Source organism: Amblyraja radiata, chromosome 25 (genome assembly GCF_010909765.2).
Source record: "Amblyraja radiata isolate CabotCenter1 chromosome 25, sAmbRad1.1.pri, whole genome shotgun sequence".
Classification (NCBI taxonomy): Eukaryota; Metazoa; Chordata; class Chondrichthyes; order Rajiformes; family Rajidae; genus Amblyraja; species Amblyraja radiata.
This window is the reverse complement of record NC_045980.1, coordinates 32372858-32396215: the sequence shown is the minus strand read 5'-3', so window position 1 is coordinate 32396215 and position 23358 is coordinate 32372858. Positions and strand designations below refer to the sequence as shown.

Below are 23358 nucleotides of genomic sequence, written 5' to 3'. Positions count from 1 at the left end.
AATATTTCCAGCAGAGAATCATACTTGTAGATATTTGTAGCAAGAAGGCACAGAATCATTTATTCCCCAGTGTGATAATTATCATGTCCTGATCTCAGGAGTCATAGTAACCAGGTAAATATCTGTGGCTCAAATTGAAATGTTTGATAAAGGAGAACCATATTTCATAGCAACATAGAAAATAGGTTGCAGGATTAGGCCATTCAGCCCTTCGAGCCTGCACCGCCATTCAATATGATTATGGCTGATCACCCAAAATCAGTACCCCCTTCCTGCTTTCTCCCCATATCCCTTGATTCCATTTGCCATAAGAGCAATATCTAACTCTCTCTTGAAAACATCCAGTGAATTGGCCTCCACTGCCTTCAGTGGCAGAGAATGCCACAGATTCACAACTCTCTGGGTGAAAAAGTTTTTCCTCCTCTGTCCTAAATGGCCTTCCCCGTATTCTTACCCTGACTCCCCCAACATGGGAAACATTTTTCCTGCATCTAGCCTGTCCAATCCCTTAAGAATTTTATGTTTCTATAAGATCCGCTCTCATCCTTCTAAATTCCAATGAATTTACGCCCAGTTGATCCATTCTTTCATCATATGTCAGTCCCACCATCCCGGGAATTGGTGAACCTACGCTGCACTCCCTCAATAGCAAGAATGTCCTTCCTCATATTAGGAGACAAAAACTGCACACAATACTCCAGGTGTGGTCTCACCAGGGCCCTGTACAACTGCAGTAGGACCTCCTTGCACCTTTACTCGTATCCTCTCGCTATGATGGCCAACATACCATTTGCTTTCTTCACTGCCTGCTGTACCTGCATGCTTATTTCAGTGACTGATGTACAAGGACACCAAGTCTTGTTGCAACTCTCCTTTTCCTAATCTGACACCATTCAGATAATAATCTGCCATCTTGTTCTTGCCACCAAAGTGGCTAACCTCACATTTATTCACATTATTACTGCATCTGCCATGCATCTGCCCACTTCCCCCAACCTATCCAAGTCACCCTGCACCCTCATAGCATCCTCCACACAGCTCACCCTGCCATCCGCAAACTTGGAGATGTTACATTTAATTCCTTTGTCTAATCGTTAATATATATATATATTTTATATAACTGGGGTCCCAGCACTGAGCCTTGCGGCACCCCACTAGTCACTGCCAGCCATTCTGAAAAAGATCCGTCATTGCTTCCTGTCTGCCAACCATATCTCTATCCATGTCAATACTCCACCCCCAATTCCATGTGCTCTAATTTTGCTCACTAATCGCTTGTGTGGGACCTTGACAAATGTGCACTGGGGACAATTTACAATCTTTACCAAAGCCAATTAACCTACAAACCTGTACGTCTTTGGAGATGTGGGATGGAACAGGAGCACCCAGGGAAAACCCACGGGGAGAATTCTGTACAAACGCCGTACAGGCAGCACCCATAGTAAGGTCCGGACCAACCGTAAGGTGGTAGCTCTTTTGCTGTGCCACGTGTGCTATGAAGTGACATGGTGCCACTACTGGTAGACCTGCTACTTCTCAATTCTAGCAAACCAAGTAACAATTCGGACGCCATTTCTTTCAGTGTGGTTTGCATGTACTCCCTGTAACCATGCAGGTTTTCCTTGTCTGAGAAGAGTGCGTGAAGAGTTCCCACACACCGAAGATATTTAATGTCCTCTTTTATATGATAGATATACTTTGAGGTTTAAACGTCTCTCCAAAAGCATTTAACAGGAATGGAACAAACAAAATAAGACATTTTATTATAGCCACATCTTGTCAAATTTAGCTTTGGTTTCAAATAAGGAACGCGTACCACTTCCGTTTGCTCACATTGTGTGACCTAATCAGGACCTTCAAATTTGGTTTTCCGTCTTGTATCTCGGCACATTATTAAACATCATTATGGTCCAGACTTTATTAATTGACAACTATTATAGTTAAATGATCTCAGTTAGAAAAAATATTATGTTTTCTGTTTTGTGTAAATGAAGCGAAAACACTTTTAAACATGGCAGAGAAGAAGCAGGATGTTTGCATTTCTAAGAAGGGAATGAAAATGTCATAGATCAGTATCAATGCACAACTTTCAGAATTGGTGCATATCCTTGTCTCATCATTACAATAATGTGTCTTAGTTGGACTTAAAAAATGATAGATTTTGTATCTTGCTGATTGAAGTTTTTTAATAACCCAAATTAACATTTTTGGTTCATTTAACATTAATAAAACCAAGAATAACATCCTAACTAATTTTTTTTTAAATCCAGCTCTGTGCAATGGCCAATGTAATCACGTCAACACTTCTTATGAATTGTTGAAAGATTGTTCCTTCTGCATACTTTTTAACTCTGGTCTCTGAATAAAAATGTGAGTTTTTTTACTGTTGGCAGCTAATTAGTGGCATAGTAATTGGCATCATATATATTTGAAGCTCAAGTGGCTCCGAGGGTAGACCGCACCAGCAGGAAGGGAAATTGAAGCATTTATCTTTTGTATTCAGTTTGCCAAAAAGGTCAATGCAATGAGAACCAGGCTAGACTGAGAGAGTGATTTTTGACTCATTGCCAATTAACCCTTGAGGCTCCTCCAAATGAGTAATGCAATAACCTTGTTATTTATTCAGATTAATTTAGTAACATGACACAAGAATGGACAGTAAAAACTGATTTAGAATTAGTGGGGCAGATCAAAAAGAGATACAGTGCCCTCCATAATGTTTGGGACAAAGACCCATCATTTATCTGTTTGCCTCTGTACTCTACATTTTGAGATTTGTAATAGACAAAAATCACATGTGGTTAAAGTGCACATTGTCAGATTTTAATTAAGGCCAGGTTTATCAATTTTGGTTTCACCATGTAGAAATGACAGCAGTGTTTGTACATAGTCCCCCCCATTTCAGGGCACCATAATGATTGGGACACAGCAATGTCATGCCAATTAAAGTAGTCGTGTTTAGTATTTTGTTGCCTATCCTTTACATGCAATGACTGCTTGAAGTCTGCGATTCATGGACATCACCAGTTGCTGGGGGTCTTCTCTGGTGATGCTCTGCCAGGCCTGTATTGCAGCCATCTTTAGCTTATGCTTGTTTTGGGGGCTAGTCCCCTTCAGTTTTCTCATCATCATATAAAAGGTATGCTCAATTGGGTTCAGATCGGGTGATTTACTTGGTTACTCAAGAATTGACCATTTTTGAATTTTGAAAAACTTCTTTGGTGCTTTAGCAGTATGTTCGCGATCATCAAACCAGCCGACAAGGGAGGTGCCGTGGTAGTCTGGCGCGTCGATCTCTACAAAGCTGAGGCCACGCGCCAACTCTCGGACACCTCCTCCTACTTACCCTTGGACCATGACCCCACTGACGAGCACCAGGCCACCATTTCTAGCACCATCACCGACTTCATCAATTCCCACGCCCTACCTGACCAAGCCTCCAAACTCATCGTTCCCCAGCCCCGCACGGCCCGTTTTTACCTTCTCCCCAAAATCCACAAACCCGGCTCTCCCGGCAGACCCATTGTCTCTGCGTGTTCGTGCCCCACCGAACTCATCTCCACATACCTTGACTCCATCCTATCCCCCTTGGTCAAATCCCTCCCCACCTATGTTCTAGACACCTCAGACACTCTACGCCGCCTCCACGCATTCCACTCTCTGGGCCCTCACCCCCTCATCTTCACCATGGATGTCCGGTCACTCTACACCTCCATCCCCCACCAGGATGGCCTCAGAGCCCTCCGGTTCTTCCTCGACCAGAGGAGCAACCTATACCCAGCCACTGACACTCTCCTCCGCTTAGCGGAGTTGGTCCTCACCCTCAATAACTTTACATTTGACTCCTCCCATTTCCTCCAAACACAAGGCGTAGCTATGGGCACACGCATGGGCCCCAGCTACGCCTGCCTCTTTGTCGGGTACGTTGAACAATCCTTGTTCAATGCGTACCAGGGCCCCATCCCCGACCTCTACCTCCGCTACATTGACGACTGCTTTGGTGCCACCTCCTGCACCCACACACAACTGACTGACTTCATCCACTTCACCACCAACTTCCATCCGGCACTCCAATACACCTGGACGATTTCAGACACTTCCCTACCATTCCTTGACCTCATCATCTCCATCGCAGGGGACAGACTCCTGACCGACATACATTATAAACCCACTGACTCACATGGCTATCTGGACTACACGTCTTCCCACCCTGCCCCCTGTAAAGACTCCATCCCCTACTCCCAATTCCTCCGCCTACGCCGCATCTGTTCCCAGGATGAGACATTTCATACTAGGGCATCGGAAATGTCCTCGTTCTTCAGGGAACGGGGATTCCCCTCCGCCACCATAGATGAGGCTCACACCAGGGTCTCATCCATACCCCGAAACACTGCTCTCTCTCCCCATCCCCGCACACGCAACAAGGGCAGAGTCCCTCTGGTCCTCACCTTTCACCCCACCAGCCGGCAAATACAACACATAATCCTCCGCCATTTCCGCCACCTCCAACGTGACCTCGCCACATCTTCCCATCTCCCCCCATGTCTGCCTTCCGCAAAGACCGCTCCCTCCGCAACTCCCTCGTCAATTCTTCACTTCCCTCCCGCACCACCCCCTCCCCGGGCACTTTCCGTTGCAACCGCAAGAAATGCAACACCTGTCCCTTCACCTCCCCCCTCGACTCCATTCAAGGTCCCAAGCAGTCGTTCCAGGTGCGACAAAGGTTCACCTGTATCTCCTCCAACCTCATCTACTGCATCCGCTGCTCTAGATGTCAGCTGATTTACATCGGTGAGACCAAGCGTAGGTTGGGCGACCGTTTCGCCGAACACCTCCGCTCAGTCCGCAATAACCTACCTGACCTCCCGGTGGCTCAGCACTTCAACTCCCCCTCCCATTCCCAATCCGACCTCTCTGTCCTGGGTCTCCTCCATTGCCAGAGTGAGCAACAGCGGAAATTGGAGGAACAGCACCTCATATTCCGTCTGGGGTCCTTGCGTCCCCTTGGCATCAACATTGAATTCTCCCAATTTGGCTAGCCCGTGCTGTCCCCTCCCCCCCTCCCCTTCCTTCACCCTCTAGCTGTCTCCTCCCATCCGCCCGCCCTCGGGCTCCTCCTCCTCCTCCCTTTGTCCTTCTTTCTTTCCCCACCCCCTATCAGTCTGAAGAAGGGTTTCGGCCCGAAACGTCGCCTATTTCCTTCGCTCCATAGATGCTGCTGCACCCGCTGAGTTCCTCCAGCAATTTTGTGTACCTGTTCGCGATCATTGTCTTGCTGTAGAATGAACTGCCGGCCAATGAGTTTTGAGGCATTTGTTTGAACTTGAGCAGATAGGATGTGTCTATACACTTCAGAATTCATTATGCTACTACCATCAGCAGTTGTATCAACAATGAAGATAAGTGAGCCGGTACCTTCAGCAGCCATACATGCCGAGACCACAACACCCCCCCCCCACCACCACCGTGTTTCACAGATGAGGTGGTATGCTTTGGATCTTGGGCAGCTCCTTCTCTCCTCCATACTTTGCTCTTGCCATCACTCTGATATAAGTTAATCTTCATCTCATCTGTCCACAATACCTTTTTCCAGAACTGCGGTTGCTCTTTTAAGTACTTCTTGGCAAACTGTAACCTGGCCATCCTATTTTTACGGCTAACCAGTGGTTTGCATCTTGCAGTGTAGCCTGTGTATTTCTGTTCATGAAGTCTTCTGCGGACAGTGGTCATTGACAAATCCACACCTGACTCTTGAAGAGTGTTTCTGATCTGTCGGACAGGTGTTTGGGGATTTTTCTTTATTATAGAGAGAACTCTTCTGTCATCAGCTGTGGACATCTTCCTTGACCTGCCAGTCCCTTTGCAATTAGTAAGCTCACCAGTGCTCTCTTCTTAATAACGTTCCAAACAGTTGATTTTGGTAAGCCTAAGGTTTGGCTGATATCTCTAACAGTTTTATTCTTGTTTCTCAGTCTCACAATGGCTTATTTAACTTTCATTGGCACAACTTTGCTCCTCATGTTGATAAACAGCAATAAAAGTTTCCAAAGTTGATGGAAAGACTAGGTGCTGAGAGCTCTCTTATACCTGCATCAAGGAGGCAATTTAAACACACCTGAGCATTTACAGATGCCTGTGAAGCCAGGTGTCCCAAACATTATAGTGCCCTGACTGTAATTTCTACATGGTGAAACCAAAATGTATAAAAATGGCAATTAATAAAATCTGACAATGTGCATTTTAACCACAAGTTATTTTTGTCTATTACGAATCTCAAATTGTGGAGTACAGAGGCAAATAGATAAATGATGGGTCCTTGTCCCAAACATTATGGAGGGCACTGTAAATCATGCTTCCTGAATATGCTTTCATCCAATCTAATAGACATTACCACTTTTACAACTAGGTCAGAGAATTGATTAATGAAAGAGACCTAATAGAATGGACTATTTATTTCAATGTTTTAATTGGTTTCAATATTTTTAGAGGAACTTTGGTTTGGTATATACTTTGGTGTATAAAATTATGAGAGGAATAGATCGGGTAGAATATTTTGCCCAGAGTAGGTGAATCGAGGACCATTTAACATAGGTTTAAGGTGAAGGAGAAAAGATTTAATTGGAATCTGAGGGGTAACCTTTTCACACAAAGTGGTGTGTACGCAGGGGCGGATCTACTATGAAACTAATGACTCTTAAGCTTCAGGGCCCCTAATCCCAGAGGGGCCCCTGAAGCGACTTTAGTCCAGGTATTCTTCCGATTTAAATCGGAATTCCCATTTTTGTTGTTGTTTTCTTAGAAATGAATCTGATTTTTCACCTCGACTAAACCCTTCGCCTCAACTAAACTTCACCTCACACTTAAACCTCAACTCACTAAACTTCGCCTCGACTAAACCATCCACCTCACACCTAATCCCCGCCTCAACTAATCCTCCGCTCGGCCCCGCCCCCTGGTTGGAGCCATTCTGCTCGCGTGAGGCGTCGCCAACGGCCGGGGCTATAAATAGCGGGAGCAGGAGAGAGGCGGCCATTAGTCGAGGCGTGGATTAGGTGTGAGGTTTAGTTAAGTTGAGGTGGGGTTAAGGTGTGAGGTGAGGTTTATTTGTGGGGTGAGGTTTAGTGAGCTACGGTTTAGTTGAGGCGCAGTTTAGGTGTGAGAAGTTTGGTAGTGAGATATCGTCGAGGGGATTAGTCGACGTGTAGTTGAGGGGAAGTGAGTGTAGGTGAGGTGAGGAGAAGTGGGTGTATGAGCTCAGGAAGGGAGACCGAGGTGCTGCTGAAGGAGACTAGACCACTGCCTTCTGTGGCAGGGAATTCCACAAATTCACAACTGTGGGTGAAAACGTTTTTTCTCATCTCATTGCTAGGCAAAGAGACATTTCAGGTAACATTTTTTGTAAAGATTTGTTTTAGCTGTATGAGGCCATTTATTGAAACATATAAGATTATTAAGGGTTTGGACACGCTAGAGGCAGGAAACATGTTCTTGATGTTGGAAGTCCAGAACCTGGGGCCACAGTTTAAGAATAAGGGGTAAGCCAAATAAACTTGACGACTTGACTTGACTTAGAATGTAGATGAGGAAACATTTTTTCACACAAAGTTGTGAATCTGTGCAATTCTCTGCTTCAGAAGGCAGTGGAGGCCAATTCTCTGGAGGCATTCAAGAGATAGATAGATAGATAGAGATTTTAATGATAGCTGATTCAAGGGATATGGGGAGAAGGTAGGAATGGGGTACTGATTGTGGATGATCAGCCATGATCACCGTGAATGCTGGCTCGAAGGGCCGAATGACATACTTCTGCACCTATTGTCTATTTCATGAAATATATATCTTTTGGGGGTTATTTTACTGCTTGTGTGTTAGAAAAATTCTAAGCTATTTTGTAAACTACCAGCAGAAAGCTTGAGAATCACTTTCAATTTATTTATTGAAAATGCAGGAGCTTCAGGGGGCGTTGAACCCCCACCGGGGCACTGCCCCTGGACCCCGTCGAGGGCCTAACCAGCCTCCTGGACCCCCGGCTAATACTTCATACTTTTTTTTCTTGTGGTGAATAACATTCTTAGTCCACATTGCTTTAAACATTTTGGGTCTACTGTATGAGAGTTTAAAAAAAATAATATAGTGTAATTCAATACAAAATAATAGTTAAAATAAAAATGTAATGGTTATTAAAGTATCATGTAGGCTAGCCGTAAACGAAGTAAGGATGTTTCATTCTAAATATGTTTAATATAAAATAATTATAAATAATTTAAAACACTATTAACATTTATGACAGAAATTAAAGTTTGTGGTGATCTGTCGTGGAACAACCCCATTGAAGAAGATAACAGTGGCTACCCAGACCTCATTGCTGGTTGCGAAGCGGCCCCCATTACAGTTCATGCTTCAGGGCCCCAAAAATGTAGGTCTGCCACTGGGTGTATGGAACAAGCTGCCAGAGGAGATAGTTGAGGCAGGGACTATCCCAACGTTTAAGAAACAATTAGACAGGTACTTGGATCGGACAGGTTTGGAGGGATATGGGCCAAACGCAGGCAAGTGGGGCTCATGTAGCTGGGACATGTTGGCCGGTGTGGGCAAGTTGGGTGAAGGGCCTGTTTCCACGCTGTATCACTCTATGACTCTGACTCTATGGTCATAAATTGTAGACCCGCTAAATTACTCCAGCACTTTGGGCCCTTTTCTTTACAAGCATCTGCACCTTGTTTCCATATTAATTTTCTTGGTTGTTGCGGTAGATAGCTTCCAGTAACAAACCCAATGGGAGTTATTTAAACAGTCAATCGAAGTGTGAAATTGTTAAACCTTTTACAAGTTTACGCTGATACCTAATTAAAAAGTAGATTGGTGTTTAAGCAAATTCTCTGTGCAGCAGGAAGACCAAATCACATTACAGCTGTAGTTTCTGTGTGGTACAACATGGAGGTTTTCAGGCTTCCTGCATGAAGATAAGGAGTCAAACAATTAGGATGTCGAGAGAAGAGTTACTCACTACACAAGAGTGCTTATAGATTCATAGGTTCGTATAGTTATACAGCATGGAAGCAGGCCCTTAAACCATATCAATCAAGATGTCTTATGTATTTGATTTGATTGAGTCTTTTTGAAGAAGTAACCAAAAAGATTGACAAGACTGTAAATTGACTTTGATAAGGTTCTGCATGGTAGGCTGCTCTGGAATGTTAGATTGCATGGGGTCCAGGGAGAGCCAGCTTATTGAATACAAAATTGGCTTCAAGGAATTTGTGACCAGGATCTACCTGGGCAAATTTCCACATTGTCTGGTAGATTTTAGTATTATGTTGAACAACTTGGCTAGAGAGACAGCTCATTCTGGAGCACAGATCTTCAGTCCTGCAACTAAAATGTTATCTGATCTCACAGCACTTACTGTAGGACTTCAATCAGATCAGTTGAATATACGAATGCCTTGTTCTATTGAAAGCTGTTCAGAACACAGCCTATTTTAATAACACCTCTAAATAAGATCAAATGGAACAAGTTGTCCTGTACACCATACACAAGAAGAAGAGAAGAACACATCTAAGATTGTGCCAGGTTTATCTCTTGACATGCTCTTCTGTGATCCTCATTAAAACAGGTCCGTCTGATCCTTGACTTGATACCAACATTTAAGTAAAGGATATGGCAGGTTATTTGGGTACAGTATATCAATGCAAGCATAAGGCCTGTGAAGATTATTTCAATGTCTGATTCCTGCTGCTTGCGCACCCACCAGGTTTTCTCTTGCAAAAATGCTAAATATTCACCTTCCCTATGTGCCAACAAATTTTTGTTCTATTTAAAAAATATATGATGATTCACCATGCTGAGCCTCTCTGCGTCCTCTGTCAGCTTATCTTTTCTAATTTAAAGCTTCAGTTTTAAGCACCTCTTTATTCCACTGCTTTTAATATTAAATGTCGAGCTCTCTCAATTGAGAAAACAAAGTGAAAGAATTAGTTAATGTAGTCTATGCAAGTTCGCGGAAACAACACTGAAGCATTTTCTGAAGAAGGGTCTCGATCCGAAACGTTACCCATTCCTTCTCTCCAGAGATGCTGCCTGGTACTCCAGCATTTTGTGTCTATCTTTGGTGTAAACATGCAGTTCCTTCCTACACATTTCCATAGCTTGCTTCATTGATCCTGTTAACTTCAATAGATGCAAATACATGAATCTCACTGCCGAGTTGTTTCTCTGACAAGGTTTTTGTTATTTTTTAGTAAATAATAATGATAATTCCCGTCTCCCCCACCTCCCAATCTGTGCACAGCTGAGTAAAAGTTAGTGAACAAAGGTGCCCTCAGACATTTCTCCTTTGCTCCTTTGTCTTTCTAGCAGTCACCCATGCCCTGATCTCATCCTGAAATGTGCTATCCCATAATACACTCTCTGTCAAAGATGAAATACAATAAAGTCAGCTGTTCCAAAATCCACAGCTCACATTTTCTCCAGCTGATGATGCTTCCTGGACCAGAGCTTGTCGAAAACACTGGACGCATCCCAGCTTTCCAACTGAGTAGAAGAGGATATGGATTACATGGATCAACAGTGTCCTGCCATGTCTGTTTAAAAATTAGTTTAAAGCAGCAGATAATAGAAATAGTATTTCAAAAATATTCTTCCATTTACTTTTTTATTTAGACTAAAAAGCCAAATGCCAGTTTAAACTACAGCCAACTTTAAATCATGTACTCTACATTATTTAAATTTAAACTAGATGAAGTTATGTTTTAAATGCTGTTCTAAGGAGAAAATTATAAGAATATAAATAATGCTGTGGTTCTTGCCTTAACTTGAATTAGGGCCTACTCTTGCATGTTCTTGTTTGTTTAATTTCCTGCCCGTTGTAAACAAATAGTTTGTTTTTGATGTGGTATATATTTTGAAAATGTATTCACTTTTCACAGTTAATGGCCCTTTTAATACTTGGAATTAACCCAAAAATGAGAGAGTAATGAATGCAACAAATGTGTTTTTACAGCATTTTACCAAAAAGCAGATATCCAATTGACAGTTATTTGGGATTTTCCATTTATTTTATTTCATCAGCATACTCGCTTGACAGGACAGTTATTGTAGCGCCATTTTAATTTTATTTTTGAGCTGCATTTTGTTCATGTGTAAAATTGCATCAAACTGACATTTTTGTTTCATTGAGACTCTTGTTGATTTATTGTTTGAGTTAAGAACATGTTGTCATTGTGGCATAGTCTAGAAGCAATGTTAAGCATCCGCGAAATTACCCTGATATTCCCTCTCCAACAGGGCTTCAGAAAGCCTCCACACTTGAATCTGATGATGTTACCATTCTCCATATCACACTCAACCCAGACTTTAATCTCCTCTTATGTTATTTTTAACCTTGCCCTTTAGTGACCACAAAATATTCCTTGCTGAAAAGCGCAACAAAGTACACGTTCACAAATGGCAAAAATTAGGTTTATCCATGCTTTTTTGCTATTCAGAAATCCAATTGACTTGATTCTGAATCTGACTTTTCAAATTTTACCAAAGCCAATTAACCTACAAACCTGTGTAGGAATGAACAGCAGATGCTGAACAAGGGTCTCGACCCAAAATGCCACCCATTCCTTCTCTCCAGAAATGCTGCCTGGCCCGCTGTTACTCCAGCATTTTGTGTCAACCTACCAACCTGTACATATTCCTGGTGGCGGCGCGACTCGTTGCAGCGGCTCCTACAGCCTGTCTGTCTTTTTTTTATTTTTTGTCTAGTTAAATGTAGTGTTTGGTGTTTTTTAATATTGGTTTTAACTGTGTATATGTGGGGGGCGGGGGGGGGGGGGGGAAACCGTTTAAAATCTCTTCCCTGTCCGGGAGACCCGACCTTTTCCCTGTCGGGTCTCCGTTGTCGTTGGGGCCTAGCACCGTGGAGCGGCCTCCAACCTGAACGACCCGGGGGCTCGGGAAACTGCGGAGGTGCGGACTACTCACCATCGTGGGGCTGGCCGGCCTCGGTACGTGGGGAGCGGTGGTGACTCGCTGCTGCGACTTGACTCCTGGGGCTCGGAGGCTCCAGCAACGCAGCCGCAGGTCCGGTGGACTGGGACATTGGGAGCTCACGGGTCCGGGGGGAGAGAGAGACCGCTTCCCGGAGCTCCCGCAACGCGACTTCTCCAGCCCGTGTCGCGGGGTTTGGAACGACCCGGAGCGGGGAAGTACATCACCCGGCACGGCTTCATGGCCGTGGGACATTAGAGCGCCCGCCGGGGGCTCCAACTTCGAGACTTCTAGACCGGGAGTGGGGCCGTAAATCGCCCGGCACGGCCTAAAATGGCCGTGGGACTTATCATCGTCCGCCTGGGACTTCGACATCGGGAGAGACATGGAGAGCAGGGGAGAGAAAATACTTTTGCCTTCCATCACAGTGGGTTCACTGTGATGGATGTTTGTGTGAACTTAATTGTGTGTATGTCTGTAGGACATCGTTTTTGTTTGTATGGCTGTGGAAACAAAATTTCGTTTGAGTCTCACTGGGGCTCAAATGACAATAAATTTGTATTGTATTGTATATTGTATTGTATCTGTGGAGTGTGAGAGGAAAATGGAACACCCAGAGAAAACCCACTTGATCACAGGGAGAACATACAAACTCTATACAGACAAAAACTGTAGTCAGGATCGAACCAGGTGTCTGGTGCTGTAAGGCAGCACCTCTACTGTTGCGCCACTGTGCTGCAGTAATCCAACAGTTCATTCAGTCTGATTTATATCGGCCTGTGGCATGTAAAAACTGTCTAGCCAGATTTGGCTTATTATTGGAACCTGTAAATATGATGTCATTGGAGTGAGAGTTTTTCCCATTTGGTGACATCACCTTTCAAATCAATATCCGAATGGTAAACTAGCCAGCTTCAGAAAGACATTGGTGCTTTATGGTACTGAGTTGTGTGATTTTTAACTGGTTAAACTCGCTAGTGTCCTCGTGGAAACTGAGGCATTCTTGAGCCTTCTGATGGGGGTATTTAAATTCTCAGCTTCTGTGTGACTTTTAGGGAGGTACACTAAAACAATGTATGCAAAAATTGTGGTGAAGAAATACAAGTTTCTAATGCATTTATCCGAAGAAATATATGCTATAACCCAGAAAATACCTGGAACTTGAATTAAATACTTAAAAACCATGATTTGCATATCTTTTGTTTATTTGTTCTATATCTCTGTTTTAATGTCTATATCTCTCGTTTCCCTTTCCCCTGACTTTCAGTCTGAAGAAGGGTCTCGACCCGAATCGTCACCTATTCAATTCTCCAGAGATGCTATCTGGCCCGCTGAGTTACTCCAGCTTTTTATGTCTATCTTTGGTTTAAACCAGCATCTGCAGTTCCTTCTTACACATTGTTTTTAATCTCAGTTTGACTGTCTTATCTATATAAACAGCCATCTGACTGCTTTGACATTCAATAAGGTAGGACAAAAATGTAATCCTATATTGTAGAAACCCATGGTAGCAATCAACAGCAATATAAGTTGGAATATATTCTGTAAGAAAATTATACAAACAAGCCACTAGAAACCATCTATGATTACTTTGGGAAATAAGATGAAGATTTATTTTCATTGATTTTAGTTTTGAAATTTGTCTTAGCTCTGAAAATGATTTAGTTTGTGCATGGTGGGGAAAGTGTTTTCTGGAAGCTATTTATATTATTAATGGGGCATGGATAGAATAAAATAAGTTTAGAGCTTGAAGGTTAAGAAGCAAACTAGGAATCATTTCAAATTTTCAAGGCCATACATACCCAAAAAAAAAAGGTTTTCGGCAGTAGATTAACTGGTCTTCACGTTAATTCAGTGAGTGGGATTTTAGTTTTAACAGTTGCATATCCATTTTTTTTGGAACTGCAACTCAAGAAATTGCAAAACAAAAGCAATAATAATTAATTTAACTCGCCCACTCTGGCAGTGTGCTGCCACTCTGCAACCAATTATCTATCCTAGGCAATAAAGTTCCCATTGCTAATTTGGCTAGAATTGTAGCGAATATTGCAATATTGAACATTAAGTATTTTGAATCTTTTGAAGTTTTACCATTCCCTATGCCTCCCACCATATCCTCGTTGTATGTCTAGGAGCCTAAAACAATCCTTAAAATATTACTTTGTAACTGGCCTGTTGCATCATCCTGGATTCTTACATGGAGATGAGATATTTTGCCTTTTTAATATCCTACCTTGGCTGTCGCTCTTAAGCTTCCCCTTATATCATTGCTGAGCTAATATCAGTGTGATGCAGGTACCTTTCACCAAAACTTCATTTATGAAGGATACTTGCACCTTTTTAAACTTGGTTTTCATTGTTGTTCAAATCCTATTCCTATTTGTGCCAGAGGGACAGTGTACGCCTCTAATTTCTGTGTTTTACTTTATTTCAGATGAGACAGTCAGATCCACACATTCTCCACGGTATCCAAGCCCAGCCGAACTTGATGCTTATGCCCAGAAGGTGGCTAACAATCCACTCACAATCAAGATCTTTCCTACAAATATCAGGGTTCCTCAGCATAAGCACCTTAACAGGACTGTGAATGGCTATGACACAACGGGACAACGCTACAGTCCATATCCTGTACATTCTGGAGGGTACCAAGGTCTTTTAGCTATTGTGAAGGTACACAGCAAAAGTGTGGTGAAAAGTACAGATGGCAAGAGGACGCGAATGTCCCCAGCACAAGTCGGAAATAGCAACATTGGAGCCTACCCAGTGCCAAGCACTTTAGCGCAGAGTCAATCGTGTACTGGGCAAATAATTTACCACAGTAGCCAGAAATCTTTGGAAGGACCTGTTCCGCCTAATGTAACTGTTGCCAAATCTGTTATTCCATTAGGAGGACGAGGCCTGTCTCTGCAGCAGTCAAATCTCCCTTCCATTCAAAGTATTATTTACCAGATCAACCAGCAATGCCAGGCTCAGGCATCACAACAGGTTTCAGCTGCTGTTTGTCAGGGTGCTATAATTACTAATCCAAGCCCGGCCACAGCCAGCCGCAATACAGTGAATGGTTTTACCAGCATGGTTAATGGAAGTGTGGTGTATGCTGGAACAGTTTTACCCGAATGCCGTGGAGGTACAGAGTTGGCAACTGCTTCGAGTTTAGCTTCTGCAGCGGGACCTAAAGCTGGGGCGTATCCAGATGGAATGGATTATTTACTATGGCAACAGAAACACCAGATCCGTATGTATTCGGGCAGTGGAGGTGGGGGAGTTATAAGTAAATCACCAGAGGTTTGTGGTGTCCCAAGACCATACACTTTGGCACCTACTATTGAAAAAATTCCTTCATCTCCTTTGAACTGTGTGGGCATGCACTGTAATTTTTCAACAGGGCAGTATTTAGCAGCCCCATGGAATAGTGTATTGGTGACACCAGACAGTGACTGTTATAATCCACAGGACCTCACGAATGGGCACCGTGATCTTGTTGTTCAGCCTTCAGATGGACTCGCCAGTGTCTCCAGTAGAACGCTATGTAATACCTCTATTCTCAGTAGCAGTCTGCAGTCACTGGAGTATCTGATTAACGATATTCACCCACCCTGCATTAAAGAGCAAATGCTGGGTAAAGGATATGAGACTGTTTCAGTACCTCGATTATTGGACCACCAAAATGCTCACATACGACTACCAGTTTACAGATAGAGATATAACTGTTGTTCAGAAAGATAGTACGATGGTGTTAAATCTGTTAGAAACACAGAAGTCTTCAGCCTCAATACTGTAGTTAAAGGCAAATGAAGTGGCGTGTTTAAAATGCCCCAGGTATTACAAGATTCTGGAATGTGTTTGGGTTGATGAAAACATGGAATCTGCTGGTATTGATATTGAAAGATGGCAATATCAGAAGAAAATACACTAAAATGGGGACTGGGATTTGGCATTGGACACCAGAGGGCGTGGAGCTATTGGAAAGGTGCAGAAAGCTTTGCCATATGTGCTGATGGGTCTGCATGCAGAATTTTCTTTAATTAAAATCCTGCGCTAAATTCTGTGAACGTGGTCCCGAGATCCTCGCCATTGCCGCTTGTCATTGTCATCTTCATCTTTGCCATGATTACAAAAAAATGAGCTACTGCCTAAATCAGAGTGGAGAGTCGTTATTGCACTGTGTTGGAACTAAGATAAAAGTGGGGACAGCCCAGATTATTATAAAAGAAAATATCTTGGAAAACTTGAACCTAATTTTTGTTTGATTTTTTTTAATTTTGTGTTGGCTGCTAAAAATAAAATGATTTTTCCTCTCTACGTTTTAGGGAAAAGTTAAAGTTAATTCATGAGGGAATCGCTGGTTTTAAGGTGTTTCGTAATGAAATATATGCCCACAATTGTGCTAAAATAGCAAAGCAAGCTGTGAGATGGTGCAAGGGTTGATGGTATTGATAAATGCACTCAGAAGAATACTGTATATGGTATTGCTGTTCTTTCTATAGGACTAGAAAACCCATTAGGTGTAAAAATGAGTTGTAAGAGCACATTCCTACAAAACCTGATTGTCATATACTGACTGTTTTAACTTTCTAAGTGAAATAAATGCCTATTCAGTAATGCGGAACACTCAGAGATTGTGTGCTGCTGTGGTGAATAGCAAAGACTAATATCTGACAACAGTTCCAAAATAATAGTGCGTCATGCAAGAATGATTGTCAGTCGCCAAGATAGCTACCATATCAAGTCTAATTATTTTTCATTGTAGGCACCATAATATAGCGGCATTCCACTAAACAGCGTATCATCTTTCCTCTTCCAGTTGTTTCCTATCCAATATAAAGTAAAATGAGCTGTTCCTGGACTTTGCCAGCATTTCTCAATTGGCCAATAAACTGCATGACCAGGGTTTATGGGAGCTAACAAGGCTATTGGCATCATTTTTAAAAGTACACTTTATTTCCTTGGAGATCAACTGGCCACTGCTCAGTTGCTACCTTAGAGAGAGAAATTGTAAGATGATAGTTTGCATTTGAACTCAGTCATTTAGCTTTCATGATCAAATGTCCATTAATGAAAGTTATTTCCAGTCTGATGATTTTCGGTTTCAGAAATTAGCTGCGTTTGTCACAAATTTCTGTTTATCCAATACAAGTTTGATTAAATTAGTCAAATTCACTTCCGCCAGTGGTTAAAATACTGAAATAAGCTGTATCCTAATCAAAGCAGATGTAATTTAATGCCACAAATACATACATTTTCTTTAAACCATGCCATCATCTTTTGTAGAAATGTATTGGCGCAGACATTTTTTTACTGCATTGTTTAATGCCTGTTTAATACTTTGGACTGCTAATGGTTCCGTTTTAATCCGTTGTTGACATTGCAAGTTTGAAATTCCTCTAATTTACGCTGCCACTTCTTCCTCCTCACTCCGCCTCTTGCCACCATATTTTATGAAGAACCTACTTCTTTTTTCTGTCAACATTTCATACTGTTATGCTATATCATATAATCCAGAAAATAAGGGCAGGTAGTTCTGCATTGACATGTGTTTCCACATCACAAATTAGATATAAAACGATCGATGAATGAGGGATCATTATTTGTGTTACACGAACCTAATTGGCTGTAACGCAACTTCGATTGGGAATTAGAGACCCACTTAAAAGTTGCTATGGAAATTGACCCGCAGGAGAAAAAAAGACTTGGAGAAAAATGGTTCCATGTAGTTTCCCCGCAGTAATGTGACACCATTGTCTCTTAAGAACACAGCTGCCACTTTCACCGCAAGAGGCCATTGAAATTGATGACCAATCGCTTCTATTGACACTTGTGCAATGTTACTCCATTGAACAATGTAACATATAACCATCATTTTACAAAAACAAACTTTTAAGAAGAGCTTTTTGTTTTAAATCCTGCGGGGAAAAATAATTTTGTTCTTGCAAATCTGAAACGCTCCATTCCTTTCTTCCATTGACACAATTGCTTTTACAACATGATTTTCCGTTACACAAGATTTCTTAGGAATGCAATTAAAATGTTATTGCAGAATCACGTGTAATAATCTATCCTCAAATTTGTTGCTGCCTCATAATTAACCAGATGGGAAGAATGAATTATAGATTGAGATGGTTGTAACTCTCCTTTGCAATCTCTCAGTCGGGCACCTCTCCTCAATTTTGTAACCCCAAACTCTTGTGGATGATGCAGATTGTTTGATTCAGTTGGGTTTTCTTGAAAGGAAAGGAAAACTGCTAAGAGACATAAAACTATTTGAAACAACTTAAGAATTCTGACATACCTGTCTGCAGCAAGAATACTATTCTTTTTCTTTATATTTTCTACAGATGTACCTCTACATATTTCTAGTATTTTTGATTAGCATAGCACCAACTAAAATATTCATCTTGGTTCATAATTTACTTCATACCAATGATTTGTTCTTAATTTATGCCAATGGAGATAGGTCTTCTAGGATATAGTATAATGTGATTAATTTATTTGGATTCTTTCTGTTGTATAATTTTGTGCATTGTCAAAACAACAGGACTACGGTGATCTTCTATCCATTAATCTTGACTACTTTTTCTTTTGAAGTTGTTTTGGTTAAAAAATGTTACAGTAAACTTCATAAAAACCTTCAAATACCCAGGCGAGTGCTAGTATTAACATCTTCCTGCAAACCACGAAAATCCATCCAAATTTAAGAGTACTACGTTGTTGAACTCGCAATCTTAAAAAAAAATCAGGTCTTCAACTGGGCTCTGCTTATATGAATTACATGAAACTATTGAACAATTCATAAGAAGCACATGCAGGCAATATTGCCAATGTGTTCAGAGTTTTGCAGGTTGTGCTTTCAAAGCCAACTGCAAAAAGTTTTTTATATATATAATGTTTATTTTTATCTTATGACTGCTTTAAATATTTCTATTCCCTACTTTAATTTTATCTACTTTGCGCACAATTGTTTACTTAACCTTCAAAGGGGGAAGGGAAGAAAATTAAAAACAACAAAATATATTTATCTCAAATTGCACAATGGGAGTAATTGTATAGAAAGAATGTGATACGAGAAACGCTTATGTTTATTTAGCTCGAGAAAAACAACTGAGGGAATTGTGAGGTGCATAAGAATTTTTTGGCATTGAATAATTTCTTTTTTTTGTGTGAGCAGTAATAATATTCAGATATATTAGACACTTATACCAGTCAAGTATAGTGGTTGGGATGGAGATAGTGATCCTTTGGTCCCAGGGAGTGAAAATCAAGATCAATTATAACAGATTGATCAACTGTAATAAATGTGTCGTTGTAAACTTTTTTGTCATATTCCATAGGTTCTAAATTGGATGTCTGGGTTCATTTCTCATTGTAAAGAGGCTAGATCAAATGATCAATTATACACTGCCCTTTCACCTCTGGTTGTAGGTTTGATTTCAACTAAATTATGAGGTCAAAGGCCTCTCACTCAATTGGCTACGAGGGCCCGATATGAAATCCATTTGCGATAGCATCTAATTTCATCTGGGCGTTAGCTCACGATTCAGAACATTCTGCAATTATTTTGGTGATGGAGGAAAACAAAAGTATGAAGTGCTCGACTAAGCCACAGATTTGGACAATAAATGAAGCTTCATTCTGCATCTACTTGGGAGTCGATAATGCTGATGATAAATATGAATGTCCAAGATCTTGCCTTTTTAATAATCACATTCTTTATCTCAATAAAAAAAAATATATGCAAGTTGAGTGCTAAAAATATTTTTGCATCTTCCAAACTTCTGTTATTGGACTTAATTTCAAAGTTAATGTGTGCACAATTTGCAAGATAAATCTTTAATCTAGTTTAAAAAAATGATACAGGTTGCAAGCAAACATTTTCCTCCATGGTTGACCTGACCAAAAGCTTCAAAGTATACGTGAACTATTTCATATTGGTCTTATTTATGTACAGGTCACGTTCCATTTTCCAACATGTTACTTTCTAGTTTTCTGAGATCAACCACAATAAAATATACAGGTATTTCCGTACAAGAAATGAGATCTGGCTAGAATTAGAAACTCTGGATTCTTGATTATTATTGAGTTAAGATCCTTTGAGCAAATGTGATTTTCTTTTCCCCAGAATGAGTACAGGATAAATAGACAAACCCTCTCTCTATTCCTTTCCATATAGATGGTAATGTGAAATGTAAGCACAATATCTAAATAAGTATTTTGTAGCAAAGTATGAAGCATTATAATCTTACTTACAAAAGGATTTGGACTTGCTCTGTTTTTAAATACCCTCATTTGTCCCCACCTTGTTACATTTTTGTTCCTGCTAAAACAATTGGATCCTCTCGCAGAATATTATTGGAGAAGAACTGTCACCTCCATTTCTGAACTGATATCTCCAGATTTGGGTTATTCTTTTAAACATTCCACAAGCAAAATACCTGGAATTGAGATCTGGACCATCCATGATTTCTTGAAAGTTTTGTTAAGCCTCAGCAGGCTAATGGACAGGTTGGGGAGAAGAACTAAACCTCTGAAAGCTACTACATGACATTTATAAACCGTGCAATCTTGCCCTGTTTCCATGTGGTTAGGCCACTCTATAATGCAAAAAATAGCTCAGTGATAGTGTAACAGATTTTATGCTGCCAATATCACCATAATGATGGATGGTAGACTCTTCCAACCATATTGATTACCATTGACGTAAATGGAGAATCTATTTAAAAGCAACCACTACCTCTAGTGGATGTATTGTGGCACTGTCGATTGCATTTAAAAACATAACTTTAAGATGTTTTTTTAATTACTCTATGTGAGACCCCTTCCTGATGTCCTTTGATATATGTGCCTACTAGCATCTCCGTTATTAATAGCATATACCTCTTAGTTGTGGCACTGGAGTTGAGCATCATAAAGAAACAAAATCTGATCTGTAATGCTAATGAAGTGTAACATTTCCGTACATTGAACTTTACACCAGACATAAAAAACACGACCCATTTTCTATAGAATAGTCAACAACTAATTTCTCCCTTGAAATTGTTTTGGGGAAGTGTCCTAAATAATCTGAAATGCATGTATCGGAAAAAATCCTTATCCTAGTAAAGCCCTAGTTACCAATTGCCTCGTAATCATCACATTGAACAGAGCAAACTGAAATTATCAAAAAAATAAAGTCAAATAAAATTGTTACTGCTGCTAAAGTGAGACATAGCAAAGTGGCCTCTGAATAGATTTTGTGCAGAGAAAGACCATGTTCAGCTTCATCTGATAATCGTTGCATAGTTCACTGATACAAGTAGAATCCTGGAGTTATTACAGGTGACCCTAATAACTTTGGAGCAAGCATATTCTTGGCCAAACAATAATCCCCATGCATTAGGGTAATAGTATTAAATTCAAAATAGGATTTTGCTGAGAGCACTTAGTCTTTCTGCTTTTCTCCCTCAGCTGTTAAGTCACAGTAACATATGGCAAGTCATTAGAAAGCTTCGGCAATTGAAAAGCCTGCCTTCTAAATACAAATATTTTTTCCTTGCTTGCTAAGAAGAGGCAGGAGAATAAAATGTAAAGACTTGAATTTATGTTAGGCGAACTGACAGCCTTTCTGACAAAGATTTTGTAGATTGGAGAAGTAATAAGGAAATAAGTACCCATGTTTACTCTTTTGTTATGAAGTTACTATTCAAGTCACTGGCTGGATTTGCTTCAGGACAAGCTCTGTTCATAGAATTTCATCAACATTTTCAATGGCATTGTGGACAGAATTTGTCCTTTGTAATTAACAAGGGTGAGTGAGGAAGGGTGGCTTTCACAATCAATGTAGGAGACTCATGCAGACAAAAGAAGCATCCTCGGGCACTTCAGGGTAAATTTGTTTTTATCACTTGAGAGCAATGCCCATCTGTAACAAATGTTTCAATTTTTTCTCTTCCATTGGATATTAGATTAGAATAATAGTGCAAATGCACACATTTTTGTTCGTGGAAAATTTCAAACATAAGTAGAAAGATTTAAGAAGAGAATATTCTTGGGTGCTTATCGCAGATCAAGCATGTTTGGTAACAATTGCAATTTACTTTTTTAATTGTTGTTAAGGAAGATGCTTTTACACAACAGGATAACCGATGAGGAAAGGATACAGTATGAGTCACCCACATTTTATTGCCTCTTTTAACATAGGGTGGACAGGGTTACATAGTGAAATTCAAAACTTGAAATTGAATTTAGTAGATTACTTTTTGAATCCCATTAGCAGTAGACCAAAACAGAGCTATTGAAATAGAGGCTATTCCCAGCGTTTTATTTACAGGCTAAATCCAACTCTTCAGTTGTTTGTATTAGCGCTATAAAATTATTTTGCTTCTCTCTCATTCCCAAGATCTGAAATTCATTCCTTTTATGTTATCAGTTCCAATTTAATACAAAATTCATTGCCGTCTGAATGAAATGTGATTAAACTTTTTTTCACTGCAAGTCAAATTAAACCCAGATAAACAAACCTGAATTGACTGAATGGGCAGTGAGAAAGTGAGCAGCTTTTCTTTGTTTTTTAGTTAAATTGGAAATTTATGGTGTGTTAAGTGTAATACATTTGGTTGAAATACATGTGAACAGCACTTAATGGAATAGGTGCAGGAGTAGGCCATTCAGCCCTTCGAGCCAGGACCACCATTCAATATGATCATGGCTGATCATCCAAAATCATTACCCCATTCCAGCTTTTCCCCCATATCCATTGATTCCCTTAGCCCTAAGAGCTAAATCTAACTCTCTCTTGAAAACAATGCCTACTTCTTCATTCTTGGTTTCTTGGTCCTCCAAAATATTCCAAATGGAATTTTAGCTGGAGGTGTAATCACAGTAATCAATTTTAAATAATTCTCAAAATGTTATCTAGTTCAGAAAAAAATTAAATCGCACAGGTCATTTCTCAAAACTTTTGAGTGAGGACAAAAAAGTATGAAGTTTTACCTTCACGGGTACCTCCATTTCTGCTGAAATCGCCTTTCTCTTTAGAACGTTATAACCAAATTGTTATTTGATAGTTTGAAAAATAATTGCACCAAAGTACAATTACACAATGATTTTCTTACTGATTTAATGTTCCTCAACTGCTTTAATAAAAACAGATGATCAAGCTGTTTGTATAAACTGATGCCAACAGTTTGCTGTGTTATGAAAATACATTTTGCAGGTTGCATCTATTTGACCTGAGCATCAGCCACTGTTCCAAAAAGCCACTTTGCTTTAGAAGAAGTGCTTATGAATTGATTGTCAGCGGTATTTTTATTTTTAATAAGTCCATCTTTTGGCAAGATGATTAGCTCAAGGCTACTTTAATAATAAACTGCTATATCTCTATGGTTAATAGATGGAAAGTTCTGC

The 23358-nt window shown here is 40.6% G+C and overlaps 1 protein-coding gene across 1 annotated transcript in view; it reads left to right on the top strand.

Annotated features, from left to right (window-relative positions):
* fam222a (family with sequence similarity 222 member A) overlaps positions 1-22073 on the top strand; it is a 111188-nt gene extending 89115 nt beyond the window's left edge. The window contains exon 3 of the mRNA XM_033043778.1: positions 14414-22073. Within this exon, the coding sequence (XP_032899669.1) occupies positions 14414-15678 (1265 nt within the window). The 3' untranslated portion in view covers positions 15679-22073. The remainder of the gene's footprint in view (positions 1-14413) is intronic.
* Positions 22074-23358: the final 1285 nt, after the last annotated feature.